This window comes from Ochlerotatus camptorhynchus, unplaced genomic scaffold (assembly GCF_037179485.1).
Source record: "Ochlerotatus camptorhynchus isolate MF236.1 unplaced genomic scaffold, CSIRO-AGI_Acam_v1.1 ptg000277l, whole genome shotgun sequence".
NCBI classification, from domain to species: domain Eukaryota; kingdom Metazoa; phylum Arthropoda; class Insecta; order Diptera; family Culicidae; genus Ochlerotatus; species Ochlerotatus camptorhynchus.
The window spans coordinates 7,096,753-7,111,678 of record NW_027040766.1 but is presented as its reverse complement, the minus strand read 5'-3'; the positions used below and the strand labels follow the sequence as shown (position 1 = coordinate 7,111,678).

The following is a 14,926-nucleotide window of genomic DNA, read 5'->3' as shown; positions in this document are numbered from 1 at the left end:
TGGTGAGCCAATTTAAAATCGTTAGTTTCGTATTGATTGTTGCTATAACTATTATCAGATGATTTTGAGATGATCGTTATTTGATTTATCATCTGTTGGAAAATGAATAAATCACATGACAACCATCCATATTTATAATGAATGATTTTAGATCGTTTTGCGAAAACCAAAGTAGTCATAAATCATAGGATAATCGTATTATTTTCAACAAATAATAAAATGAAATTATATGACGGAATTTCGGAGGAAAGTCAGGTTCAAAACATCAAGTCAAGTTTTACAATTTATTTATGATTATATTATTAACAAGTTGGGATTTAAATTGAGCTGGGTCCTTGAGAGACGAATGATGATGGCGAGGTAGAGCCAAACGAGGGTTAAAGATGTTGTTATACAGCAGATTGATGTTGGCTTCGTAGAACTCCCAGTAGTTGTCAACGATGTCAATACAGGAGGGATTGAATGTGCACGTAATAGTATTGGTATTTTCGGTGCTTATTGCTTACTTGCCAAGGAATAAGTGCACCAAAGACACCAAGACGAAATATTTTATAATTATTAATCAAATGATTTTAGTTATGGGACTATCTCAAAAGATATTTCATTCGTTTCCATACTGAATGTTTTTCGTTATATTTAACATATGTATTGCTATCGAAATACATACAAAAAACATGTCAATATTCATTCAACAATCAAAAGAGCATCACACGTTTCCTAATAGAAAATCATCCGGTTGATTTTGTCAAACGGTTTTCAGAAAAATTGAAATTGGATGCAACTGAATGATGTTTCATTCTATAAATCGAGGGGGGCGACACATCGAAATCTCAAGTCTAGATGCTCAACAAATTTCACACTAGCGAATCAATCTTCGAAAAATCTTATTTCATTTCTCGCATCTACTTGTATCGCGCATCATCTTGTTGCAGGAAATCCCCAGAATCGTCATCAATCTTCTTTCTATCTACTTAGCGTGCGCGCAGTTAGCCACAGCAAAACACAATCTTTTCTGCATCGTAGATAGAGTCGTCCCCCTCGCTATAAATGGAGGGTGATTTGGTTCAGTGATATCTGAGCGTGGTTACTTCTGACAGACAAGAAGTTAAATTTTGACAACTGTGGCTGAGTTCTTCTCGAAAACCGGTCGATCGACAGCACAGGGATTTTCGAACATAAAAAATAACTTCCGAAATGTTACATTTAACCATGAGTTTATAAATTTAACTCGGCAAATGGTACACAGCCTTACTGATATGCGCAGTGATTTAATTTGCCGAATTTCGGTACAATCAGATGAATTGCTGATATTTCGGCAAATGTTTTTGGTTAATCTCGGAACAAATAGTGTGATGGCCGAGATAATTATGAAATTGCCGTGTCGAATCAGTATTTTTTTTTTCTACCGAACTCGAGAAATTTTTTAACTGTGCAGGTGACGGTATTAAAAAAAACCCATGCAGGTAGTCCTCGTGTTATATAGTGAGACAGAGAGTTATAAAACACTCGGCAGCAGTGATGCCATATTTTATTGATTTTCAATCTGTATTTTGATCGCAAAAAATCTTTTTAATCTGTATTTGGCTGACAAAAATCTGTAAATTAATCTGTAGTTTGGCAACAAGCCCGAACATTTAGTGTTGTCAATATCGAACGGTTTTATTTTTAAATTTAATTTATGATTTCGATGATTATAAACCAACGTGAGTCATCTTTATTACATAGACGTTATTAATAATTATTCTTTTATTGAAAATTGTAATCACATGGAACATTAACGTTAACTGTTATTTATTTATTATGGTCTCAGTGTGGATTTACCTAAATCTTCATTGAGTTCATTCATAGTTCAGAAGTAGTTTGTTCAATGTTTAAAATCTTAAAAAAATACTAAATTTTGCTTTCTAAAGAATTTGTTTTTTTTTAATCGTGAAATCCTATAATCTTGATTTTTTAAGTGATTTGTATCCTTCCTACAATTGAGAAAATACAAAACATTAAGTTCCAGTAGTACCGAGAGACAAATCTGCTTCCAACGGAAAATTTCCTGCGTTTACTAAAATTAATTGTTTACTGAATTGACGCACAGTTAATTAAATATTGTATCTGTCACCATGTGACATGGTAAATTAAACAAAAAGAAAGGGAAACTAATATCCCTTCTAACGAGAAATCAGAACATCTGAACATCAGAAGTTCATTCAAAAGATCCAAGCAAATTCGAAGATAATACAATCATGTTATATTTAGTCAAAAATACGTTTTGGGTTTGATGCTCACAGATTGAATTCAAGCTGCTCAAAAGTATGAAACGATTATTTATCAGAATTAATAAATATGAAAAATAATATAAAAAAAATATTCTCCTTATTAAAAAAAAAACCTGTATATTTTTCAAAAATCTGTAATCTGTATATACATATCAGTATCAAACTATTGAAAAAAAAATCTGTATAGTTACAGATAAATCTGTATATGTGGCATCTCTGCTCGGCAGGGAATTTCCAAATTTTCTCGGTCAATACCGACATCAATGAAATGCAGGCTGTTTTTTTTGGTAGAACGAAAGTAGGAACATAAACAAGATAAACAAAAAGAAAGAAGATTTATGCATAACTTATTTTTCCATGCTCGTGTTGGGTGTCCCTTCCATAAAACAATTATGTTAAGGGGTAGAAACAAGAAAACCTACCCATGAAAGCGCCGTCACATTGAACACACATGTTTGGTATCATTTGCAAATGTACCCAGCCATAAGATTGGTACAAACAGTCGAAGCATAAATCTGGCTGAAAGTACTAACAGATTTGTGTATGTTCATTATGTAAAGCTGAGTGCAGTAAGAACCATCGTGAAAGACGCTTGTGTTGAGTGATTTTGTTTGATTTTTTTTTAATATTTCAAAGGTATTATAGGACAGTGTTTTTGGGCGTTCGATAAAATATTTTTTTTTCTTCTTCAAATCTCCAGGACGCTACTACCGAAGGATGGCCGATAATCCACAGGAGGGATCCAGTGGCGGTCGGATACGAGCCCGTGGCTACGTAGGAGCATCTTCATCGCGCGGTGGATACAATGGAGGTTCATCGCGGGGTGCGTGGCCAGGATCGGATAATGGACAAGGTGGCCAGAGAAGTCAGGTGGGCAATTTCGAGCATCGGCAGAAGCAGTTCCAGCATCTGGAACCAGGTCGTTCTCCGAAACCCTATGAACGACCGGAAGTTTCATCACCAAACGTCCGACCAAAAGAAGAAATGTCGGCTTTGGAGTCTGAGGTCAAGACGGAAGAAAAATATCAGCATGGACGAGATGGCGGCAGAGGCGGTGCCAGAGGCGGTGGTAGAGGAGCCCGCGGTGGATTGCGTGGAAATCGCTATTTGCCGGAAATTGTACACACTCGATCTAATACAGCGGTAAGCAAGCAAGGAAACAGTGGAAAACAGGTTATGCTACAGACTAATTATTTCCGGGTTGTCCGGAAAGACGACGAGCGTCTGTTCCATTACCGTGTTGATTTTAAACCCACCGTTGAAACGAGTAAGCAAATGAGTTCCCTCATCTACAATATAAAAGAAAAACTTGGAGGTTACTTGTTTGATGGGACACAAATATTTACGAGAACCAAGTTGGATGCCGATCCAACGGAGTTCACAACTAAAGACAGGACAAACGAGGAATCCTATATCATTACTTTACGAAGAGTTGGAGTAATCAGCGGAACAAACGAAACGGCTTTCATGATATACAACCTTATCAATCGCAAAGCCATGGGTGGCCTGAAGTTGCAGATTATTGGACGAAATTTCTTTGATCCTGAAGCCAAAATCGCCATCAGGCAGTACGGAATTGATCTGTACCCAGGGTACGTCACCAGTATTCGCCAACATGAGCAGGACGTACTGATGTGTGCCGAACTGACGCATAGAGTTATGCGAACTGATACATGCTACTCACTGTTTGAACACTGTATGAATCAACGAGGAAATTACAAAGACAACTACAAACGTATGGTTCTGGGATCGATCGTGATGACTACCTATGGAAAAAACAATACTTACACTGTATCCGATGTGGAGTTTGATGTAAACCCGGAGAGCTCTTTCCAGACTAAGAATGGGCCCATCACATTCATGCAGTACTTCAAGGAACGGTACAACGTTTTAATCCGTGATCCACGGCAGCCTATGCTGGTATCTCGTTCGAAAGCCAGAGACATACGAGCTGGAATGCCAGAATTGATCTACTTGGTACCGGAGTTGTCCAGGATCACCGGTATAACCGACGAAATGCGGAGAGATTTCCAGTGAGTATCTAACTTACACAATCTTTGTAAGCAACATGAATTGACACGATTCGTCACATTTTCAGCCTAATGCGTGCAATCGCCGACCATACCCGGTTAACGCCTGACAAACGTATTCAGCGATTGGAGGTCTTCAACCGACGTCTGCAGCAGTCAAAGGAAAGTTCCGAAGTATTCAAATTTTGGAAAACTGAGCTTGATCGTCGCTTGGTCGAGGTCCCTGCTCGCGTGTTGGCACCGGAAACGGTATTTTTCCACCCAGAGCAGGATAACTAGTAAGTAGTTTGGATTGAGCAGTTCCTCGAAATGTTGATACTAAAACAAACATTTTTACAGTAAAGTGTTGGCGGGTGAAATGGCCGAATGGCAGATGGCTTTCCGCAACAATCCAATGTACCTAACGGTAGCACTGACCAACTGGTGCGTTGTCATACCCGGTGGATCGGAACGGCTGATTGGTGATTTCATGTCCTGCCTAAAGCAGGCTGCCTCGCAGATGTACTTCCAGATCGAGGAACCAAGGCGCGTATTGATTCCCAACGACTCACCTGTTGTTTACGTGGAGCAGCTCAGTCAGATAGTTCAAAGAGATCCCCAACTGATCATGTGTTTAGTAACGAATGACAAGGCCGATCGCTATTCGGCCATCAAGAAGAAATGTTGCGTGGATCGAGCTGTCCCAACACAGGTGTTAAAAACGCGAACCATTACGCCCAAGGGAGGCAACGTACGTACGTTGATGTCCGTGGCTACCAAGGTTGCTATCCAAATGAATTGTAAATTGGGTGGGATTCCGTGGGTCATCAAAAGTCCATTGGCATCGGTGATGGTAATCGGATATGACGTCTGTAAGGATTCCAAAGATAGATCGAAAGGATACGGAGCTTTGGTTGCCTCTATGTACGGAGCAGGCATTAAGCATCCAAAGTATTATTCCACCGTAAACCAGCATGCTTATGGTGAAGAGCTGTCGAACTTCTTAGCAATTAATGTTATTAAAGCAATTCGTGCGTACCAGTCCAGCTTTGGGAACATCATGCCACAGCGTATTGTTGTTTATCGCGATGGGGTAGGGGATGGTGACTTGGGCTTTGTGCACGAGCATGAAGTTGGTGCCGTCAAGGAGAAATTGGAGCTCGCTTACAAGGGTCAGGAGATTACTCCAAAGCTAACCTTCTTCGTAGTAAACAAACGAATCAATACGCGTCTGTTCCACGACAAAAGAAATCCAACCCCGGGAACCATTGTCGACGATATCATTACGTTACCGGAAAGGTTCGCTGAACTTTGTTCCATGTAATGGAAAAACTCTATTAACACGTTTTTGTAATTTCCAGAAACGACTTCTTCCTGGTATCGCAAAGTGTACGTCAGGGTACGGTATCACCTACTTCCTACAACATATTGTGCGATGAATCCGGACTTAGCGCAGATCGGTTGCAGCTGTACACTTTCAAGCAGACGCACATGTACTACAATTGGTCCGGAACGGTTGGAGTACCGGCCGTTTGTCAATATGCCCACAAGTTGGCTGCCCTCGCCGGGCAGTATCTTCATCAAGCTCCCAATACATGGTTGGAAAAGAAATTATACTTCTTGTAAAACTGAATGAATCTCGACGTTAACGGAAATAAAACAAACACATTTTCAGCGTAGCGAGTATATAGTTCTTTCATTCAGCAGAAAATATATTATAGTACTAGTACTTTGCAGTAAATTTTTGCTTTGTTCTAGAAGTAGTCCTTTATATTTCTTTACACTTCTATTGCTCTACGTATCCAGCATAGTTTACTGAACTTTTTCAATTTAAAATGTTACTGATTTGAAATGTGTGTAAATGGAAGCAAATGTCATTCGCTATACATCTTAAAAACTCTTTTCCCTCACGCAATCTTTTTTTTTTCGGAAACTAATATGTTTTTGATAGGTTTAGACTCTTATGGTCGATTGGATTTTTAAATCACAAGGCAACTAATATTTTTAAACAACAATCAAAATAATAGTCGTGTCATTCAATTTATTATTTCCGAAAAAATCCGCACACTTACCTAATTTAGGAAAGCAATAACATATGCTGAGTTGACGAGGCTGTTTGGGCAGAAGTTCCTCAGATGTGACTTATGCGGTGGCCAGACTGAGCAGTTCTAACATGTTATGACATATTATAAGGCTATCCTCGAGCCAATCTTGATGACATTTATCTTGTCAATAATTATTATAACATGTTACAACGTTACAACTCTAGTCTGAACGTTGAATTACAGAGAAAGCACATATTCATTACTGTCGTTATATACGCATAATTGTTCCACGGTCAACAAGGAGTCCTTATTAAGGACTGCATTGAACATGGAACAATCAACAATCAATACGAAACTAACGATTTTAAATTGGCTCACTACTTGACTTGCCGCTAACGTACCCCATTCTAGTATCAATTCCAGTACTACACTATGTTTGTTTTGATTCGCTATGAAAGTAAAATGAGGGATTAGTGGATTTTCCTATGTTTCGAGGGGTGAATCGATTAGCTTGAGACCGAAGATAGTACCAGAGCTGAGCCAAAAAGTTGAGCTCGTTTCTTCGGGACCTTCTGGTCTTAGAGTTACCTCTATGGTATTGATGCTGATACTTGGAGCCAGGGCGTCACAATATCAGCTTCAATCGACCAAATCGATGCGACGAAGAGACTGCTGGCTTTCTTTTTCTGTTAAAGTCGAACAGCTTCGCAGCATTCTAGAACCTCAGTCGGCGTGCACAAACAAATGTTCAATCGCTTGTCTCTCTTTCTCCCGTCGCTCCATTGGTCTTCCTTTCAAGCTTCGCCGAAACGGATGAGCGAAAGAGCGCTCGACTTTGATAGTTTTCTCTTTCATGAAACATATCAACAGAGGTTTCATGACGTATATGACGGAAAATGAAATAACACATTTAAAGCATTTCTCACGTCAAAACACTTGAAGATTACACGTCATATTTTTAATTTATCTTCCATCCATATATTTATCTAAAAAAAATGATCGAAAACGGGACATAACGCATTTTTAACAAATTGAAAGAGCGGTGATAGAGTGTTCGTGAAAGTGGATTGAAAGCCATACTAGAAAATCGACGTTAGTTACATTGAAAGCGATGAGCAAAGCAACGACGAGAAGTTCCACAGCCAGCCTTTCCTTCTAAGCGTCCTGCTTTTTTTCTTTTCGTTTCTTGCTGATAGTTTAGCTAGGCGTTATAGAAATGAAGTGTCGAACACGTATGTATGAGAGAAACAAAACACGAGTTCATTTTAGAGCTTCGAAATTGTAGAGCCCTGCTTGGAGCTGTCCTTCCCCTAGGCGCTAACACAGTTTGAGTACAGGTTGTTTAGTTGTTTAAAAAGCACTTTTGATGTTAATGTTATTCAGCAAGAGTGGTTGGTTGTGTAGAAGCCATCAAACAAGTAATATTTTCGCTTTATTAGCTTTGTTTTGAAGCTAAAAGTTGAAAGTTGATTGATATTTGTACAGAAGTGACATTAGCGTTTATTAGCTGATGTTATTCAGAGCGACTGACAAATTGAATAACGGTTGTGAAAAAGTTGAGTAAACGCTCTCGAAAAATATTTTGCTAGCTTCTGCTTGTAGCTGTATATGCAGCTTTGTTTCAGCTACTTTACAGCACAACGCTAGAAAAGTTGGGTTATAAAGCTGAAAATGTTAGTTGGGAATACCATAGAGGTAACTCTGAGACCAGAAGGTCCCGAAGAAACGTGCTCAACTTTTTGGCTCAGCTCTGGTACTCTCTTCGGTCCCAAGCTAATCGATGCACCCCCCGAAACATAGGAAAATCCACGAACCCCTCATTTTATCTGTCAAGGTTAGGTTATCTTGATTAGCGAGACTTTCAGTCAGAAGCTGGTTCATCTCTTGACGAATATTGGGGAATTCAGAAGGGGTCCCCCCTAGTGACAGAGTTTGAAATAGCGGTGGGGAGCCAGAAGGGACCCCCTAGTTATAGAGTTAATGAAGTGGGGTATCCAGAAGGGACCCACTAATTAAGAGGAGTGAACAGTCCAGAAGAGACCACCCCGGTAACAGAGTATTTGTCTATCAGAGTTGGCTGTCGAGGTGCTGTCGTAGGTAGTTAGTGGTTATGGTGGGGAATTCAGAGTCCGTTATAGAGGTTGGTCCTGGTTCGATGCAGTGGGTCCGTTATGGCTGGTTCTTGTCAGTGAGTTAGGTCAGATGTTCTTATACATGTTGGCTTCCTTGATGAAACATATAACAGTTGCTTCGGTTGAAGGGTCATTGGCCAAGGCGTTTTAATGTTCATCGGGATTCCATAAAGATCCCTAATTCCCTGGAAACCTGGGCAATTCACTAAGAGGTGCTCTACCGTCATCGTTGTGTTGCAAATATCACAGTGTTTTCGGAACAAAATCGCACTTCCCATATTGTGGGTCGTCCGAGTATGTCCTGAGCGGAGACGAGAAAGAATCAGTTGGTCATGATGGTTTGGAGAATCTTGGCACTTGGTGGTTTCCCCTTTGATTTTACGGAGGAAGGGTTCCTTTGCTGGCTCACTCCTGGGCCCAAGCATTCCTAAGTTTGAACTTCATCCAAGTCTTGATATCAGGTCCTGGAACGGTTTTAGTAGCGAGCCTTCCAGATCGGCCTTTTATCTGTCAAACTTTCATAGCGAATCAAAACAAACATAATGTACATTCTCCCTTGAAGCCTTGTGCAGTAAAGTTGGAAAGTACAGCCAGGTGTATCAGTGCGCGTAACGCGTTGTTTTTAAGAGAATTTTTTATATCCGCCATTTTGTTTTTCTTCTAAAATTTATTTTCGAGCAAATTTTTATTGTAGCATTGTGAAATTTGTGTAAATTATTATTGTTATTTAAACTCCATTGGATTTTTACTACATTATAGGATAGGCTAAGGTAAGGTAAATTCGATTTTTCTCCACGAGGTCTTGTAAAAGACTGGTTGGAGAGAAAGCATGGATGAAGATGAAGATGGGGCTTATGGCCCTATAGATGAGGATGGCTCTGGTACAGGATATGAATCTGCGAGTGACGCATCATTGAGTATCCGCCGGAAAAAAGAATCATCAGACGAAGATAACAGAACTGGAAACAAGAAATTGAAAAAGGAACAAAGAAACACGAACGACAAGAAGACAGACAAATACGCTGAGAGAAAAAAAAACTAAAGATCTTCCGGACGATGGCTGGATTCAAAATAAGATTCACAAGACTTTTTTCATGGAACCGACTGACGAAAAACAAAAATTGCACATCATGGAAATAGCCAAATTGTTGCATAACATCAAAATCACAAATTACAATGAACTCAAACCAGCAGGAAAATTCCGATACAAAATCACATTCAATAACCAAAGACACGCAGAAAACTTGATTAACTCAAAAATACTGACAGAAACATACAAGTACAAGATCTATGTCCCAAAAATGTTTCAAGAAACCATAGGTGTAGTCAGAAATATACCTCCCACAATAACAGAAGAGGAATTACAAGACAACATTGAAAGCAAGAGAATTAAAATAACAAAAGTTGAAAGAATTCATAAAATGGTAAACAAACAACTGATTCCCACATACTCCATTAAAATATACGCAGAAGGTGAGAAACTCCCACAAGAAATCAAAATATATGGTGTAATGTCAAAGGTAGAGGTTTATTTGTTTCCACTCAAATTTTGTTGGAAATGTTTACGCTACGGACATAAACAAAACGCATGTAAATCACAACAGGTCAGGTGTTATAATTGCTCACAAAATGATCATGAAGGAAAGGACTGTAAATCATTGAATGTTTCATGTTTCCACTGCAAAGAACCACATAAAGCATTTGACGCAAACTGTAAAGAAAGATCTCGGCAAGATAATATTCGAAAATCAATGGCATATAACAAGCTCTCATTCGCTGAAGCTGAAAAACTTAACCCTCGTCCATCACAGACAGCTCAAAGACTTCAATCACTGACTGATTTTCCTCCGATAATAACAGACAACGACATTAACAACAAACAACAGCCAAAACCCCAAAATAAAAAACAAATCATAACAAATACCCAGAATAACATCAACACAAACAAAGAAGTTAACAATGATAACTACATAACAAAACCAGAATTGGAGCAAATCGTAAATAAACTCAAAGTCGAAATAGTAAAACAACTCAACTTGAATAAACTCATCAACAAAATTAAAGAAATTCAAGAAAAGATTAACGAAAACGTTTCAAACGAAATCCAAACCAATTCAAAGGATCAAAATCTGTTTCTTATTAATATCAGTGAACAGTTAAATGATCTTATCAACCCAGAAATTCTACAACCACCTAAACCTCCATATAATAAATAAAAATGGATCCAGTTCGCAATCTAAATATACTTCAAAATAACATCAATAGTATAAGACCGGTAGCTAACCGTTCACTTCTTACTCATCTATTACAATCACATAAAATAGACATTGCTATCTTATCTGAAATTTGGCTAAAACCAAATGAAGATTTTAAATTTCCGGGATACAAATTCCATAAAAAAACAAGAGACAAAGGCTATGGTGGAGTAGCCTTCTTAATAAAAAATGAAATAAATGTCCAAGAAATAAAACTTCCAGATGTAAAACCTATAGAAGCAATAGCAATAAAAACAACTAACACAGTATATCCATTTTTATTCATTTCCATTTATATACCTCCAAGTCCTATTAATAACACTCAAATTAAAAAACCTTTGACTGACTTATTTAATTTTATTGACCTAAACAAATACAAAACAATAATAGCTGGGGATTTTAACGCTCATCATTCTGTATGGAATGAAGCCAACAAAACGTGTACAAGAGGCGAACTAATTTTAGAACTAATTGAAAACAGGAACTTAATTATCATGAACGACGGGTCACCAACTATGTTGGAACATCCAACCATTACTCCTTCTGCAATAGATTTAACTATAGTTTCATCATGTTTAGCACCAACAATTGAATGGTCTGTACTAAATGAAGAAATCTGCGGAGATCATAAAATAATAATTTTTAAAATGATTAATCAAGCTCAACATTTTTTCTATAATTGTACTCTTATAAATAAGAAAAAAACAATTAAAAACATTAATGAAATAGATCCAAACACAATAACATCACCAGAACTACTAAGTAACTTATTTATTTCTAAAATTGATGAAACAAAATACAAACCGAATAAAAAATTTTACCCAAAAAAATGGCGGAATCCATTAATTCAAGAATTTTTTGATGAAAAAAATAAAGCTTTTAAAAATTACTTAAATAACTTAACCATGGAAAACTTGATATATTTCAGAAAAGCAAGAGCTAAATTAAAAACTGAAATTAAAAAATCTAAGAGAAAAAACTTTCAAGATCTCACAGATACTCTCACACCGGATTTAAACTTAAAACAATTATGGCAAACAGTAAAAGTAATAAGTGGAGGGTTTCCTCAAAAAAATAATCTACAACTATTGAATAACAGAGAACTAGCTAACAAATTCATGAATCTAAACTTTCCCACAATAACTAATGATATAGAATACAATGTAAATAATAATTCAAATCAACTTAAACTATCTATAAATGACATTATCAACACTCTAAAAACTAAAAAAGACAGTTCTGCTCCAGGTCCTGATAACATTTCATATCATATTTTAAAAAATACAAACATTCATCTTCTTAATGTAATAGTCAACATGTGTAATGAAGTTTTAAATAGCCGTAACATCCCAGTCAGCTGGTTAACCGTAAAAGTAGTTGCAATTCTTAAACCAGGGAAAAATGAAATTTGCCACACATCATATAGACCTATTTGCTTAATACCTACATTCTTAAAAATAATCAATATTAAAATTAAATCAGAAATAGTCCATTTCATACAAACCAATAATACTATACCGAAATACTCCTTTGGTTTTAAAAGCAAAACATCCTCAATAAATTGTGTTAATTACTTAGTTTCTAAAATAGAGGGCGCTAAAAACAGGAAACAATGTATCATGGTCACCTTTTTGGACCTATCGAAGGCGTTTGATAACGTCGATATTTCTATATTACTGGGAATTTTAAAAGAAAAGAAATTTCCGGAACATTTAATAGATTGGATATATTTCTATTTAAAAAAAAGAATAGCAGTATTAACATTAAATAATGGCACTACAATAGAAAGGATTACAAATAAGGGACTACCTCAAGGCTGCCCGATATCACCTATTTTGTTTAATATCTACACAACTAAATTACATGAAACAATAGAAGAAGGAACACTCATTCAATTCGCAGATGATTTTGCTGTTGTCATAGAAGGTGTAGATGCAATAGATACTAATAACAACATGAACAGAACGCTCAACACAATTTGTTCAAATTTAGAAGATTTAGGAATGCAAATCAACCCAGATAAGTCGGCAACATTAGTTTTCATGAACAACAATATTCCAGATGATATAGTTATCAAAATCAACAACAAAACAGTTGAAATAAAACATGCACATAAATATTTAGGAATTTGGATTGATTACAAATTAAATTTTAAGGTACACATTACAGAAACGGTTAATAAAGCTAAGAAAAAAATTAATATTTTAAAAATGTTAAGCAGGAAAAAAGGCGGGTGTCACCCGAAAGTCCTTCAAAAAGTAAATAACTCCATAGTTAGATCTCAATTAGATTATGGATTATCGGTATATTCAAAAGCAAGTAAGACAGATTTATCTAGGATCGAAAGAGTACAAAATGCTTCAATTCGAACTTCTTGTCGTTATTTACAATCTACACCAAATCACATACTTTATGCAGAATTGGGAGAACTTCCATTAAAATACAGATCTCAATATCTTACTTATAAAGAATTGCTAAAAACACTCTACTATGAAACAAGTCCAATAAATGATCACTTAAAAGATTTAATTAATTCAGATGAACTACCTAAACACCATAGCTTTCTAGAAAAGATTGCATCAGTTAACAACTTCCATACACTACAATGTAAAACCCAACAGATACAAATACATCAATCAATTAATACTAATGTTATTGAAATAGTACCTATAATAGCATCTTTACATAAGAAAAATACACCATTAGCGTTACAGAAGTTAACCATTCAAAAATTAATCCAAGAAGATTACAATTCATATTTTAAAATTTTTACTGATGGCTCAAAAACAAATGTCGGTGTGGGCTATGGAATTTATGATCATGAAAATAAAATATCCTTCAGTAATAAACTAAATTCTAATTTTACAATAATGAATGCAGAACTAGTAGGTATTATTGAAGGACTAGAATATGCTATCACTATTGAACAATTTAAAGTAGTTATTCTAACTGACTCACAAAGCGGCTGTATAGCCCTAATAAATAATAGTTTTGAAAATTACCTAGTACAGAAATTTTATACTCTCGTTCACTACAATAACTTTCAAAAGGTGGTTATCCAATGGATTCCGGGTCATACAAATATAACAGGAAATGACAGAGCTGATAAAGCAGCGAAACTAGGAATTACCAAAGCTAGAATTGAAGACTATCCTCTAAGTATAGGGGACTCACTAATCAGTTTTAAAAATGAATTACTTTCAGAATGGAACGAGGAATACAAAGAACTATCAAATGAAAAGGGAAAAGAACATTATCAAATAATGGATAACATAACAATGAAACCATGGTACCATAAAATGGAAATGACTACGACACAAACAATTACAATGGGAAGAATAAGAACATTTCACACAGCAACTAAAGACAGGCTATATAAGTGGAATTTAATAAGAACTGAAAATTGTGAAATCTGTGGAGTCCAGGAAAATTTGCTGCATATCCTTTATGAATGTCCAAATCGAAACTTGATCAGAAATAACTATCCTGTATTAGCAGACAAATCCAAATTCATCAGCATCCTAAAAAATAAAAATATCGATGAATACCTTCAAATAGCCGATTTTATAAAAGAGGTTGGAACCAATGTTTGAGCAAACCGATCGCGAATTTTTAATTGTTTAGACTTTAACATTTCCTTAAATTTAAATCTTTTATTTTGCACTCCTTTCCAAGACATACTGTTCATTTTTGCTTGAAAATTTCTGGCAGAAGTTAACCAAAACATAACATAAATACCGTATACGTCAATTGACAACCAACTATCACTTGATAGCCTGGCTAATATGGACCAACAGGTCTGTGCCATAAAAAGGGAGAAAAAAAAAAAAAAAAAACATAATGTAGTAGGGGAAATGTTTGCTTCGGCAATACCTTAACCTATTATCGTCAGGGTGTAAACAATGTCTTTGAGGGCTCAATTTTGGTATGTGGATACATTGTGTTTTTTTTGAGCATCCATTGGCCACATTTAAGTGCTCTAGGACTTTGTTTACCCCGATAATAGGTTAAGGTATTGCCGAAGCCAACATTTCCCCTACTAGAATTTTTTTCTAGAATGGGATAAGTTAATCGATTTGCTTGGGACCAATAGGCTATGAAATTAGTTATAAATACCAAAACCAGCGGACGCCTCTATTAGTGATCCATCCTAGGATCCATCTGTGAAGAACGATCTTGCGAAATCAACTTGGCCAAACTTTGCAGCGAAAATTT

General features: G+C 36.4%; 1 protein-coding gene across 2 annotated transcripts in view; it reads left to right on the top strand.

The window, feature by feature from the left end:
* The window catches only part of LOC135706304 (protein aubergine-like), a 52,861-nt gene extending 46,598 nt beyond the window's left edge, over nucleotides 1-6,263 (top strand). The window contains exons 2-5 of one of the 2 annotated variants that reach the window (XM_065227895.1): nucleotides 2,971-4,303; nucleotides 4,369-4,578; nucleotides 4,640-5,578; nucleotides 5,641-6,263. In XM_065227895.1, coding sequence (XP_065083967.1) covers nucleotides 2,971-4,303; nucleotides 4,369-4,578; nucleotides 4,640-5,578; nucleotides 5,641-5,905 — 2,747 coding nt within the window. In that variant the 3' untranslated portion in view covers nucleotides 5,906-6,263. The remainder of the gene's footprint in view (nucleotides 1-2,970; nucleotides 4,304-4,368; nucleotides 4,579-4,639; nucleotides 5,579-5,640) is intronic. The other variant, XM_065227896.1, reaches the window with a different exon arrangement.
* The last annotated feature ends 8,663 nt before the right edge of the window (nucleotides 6,264-14,926 follow it).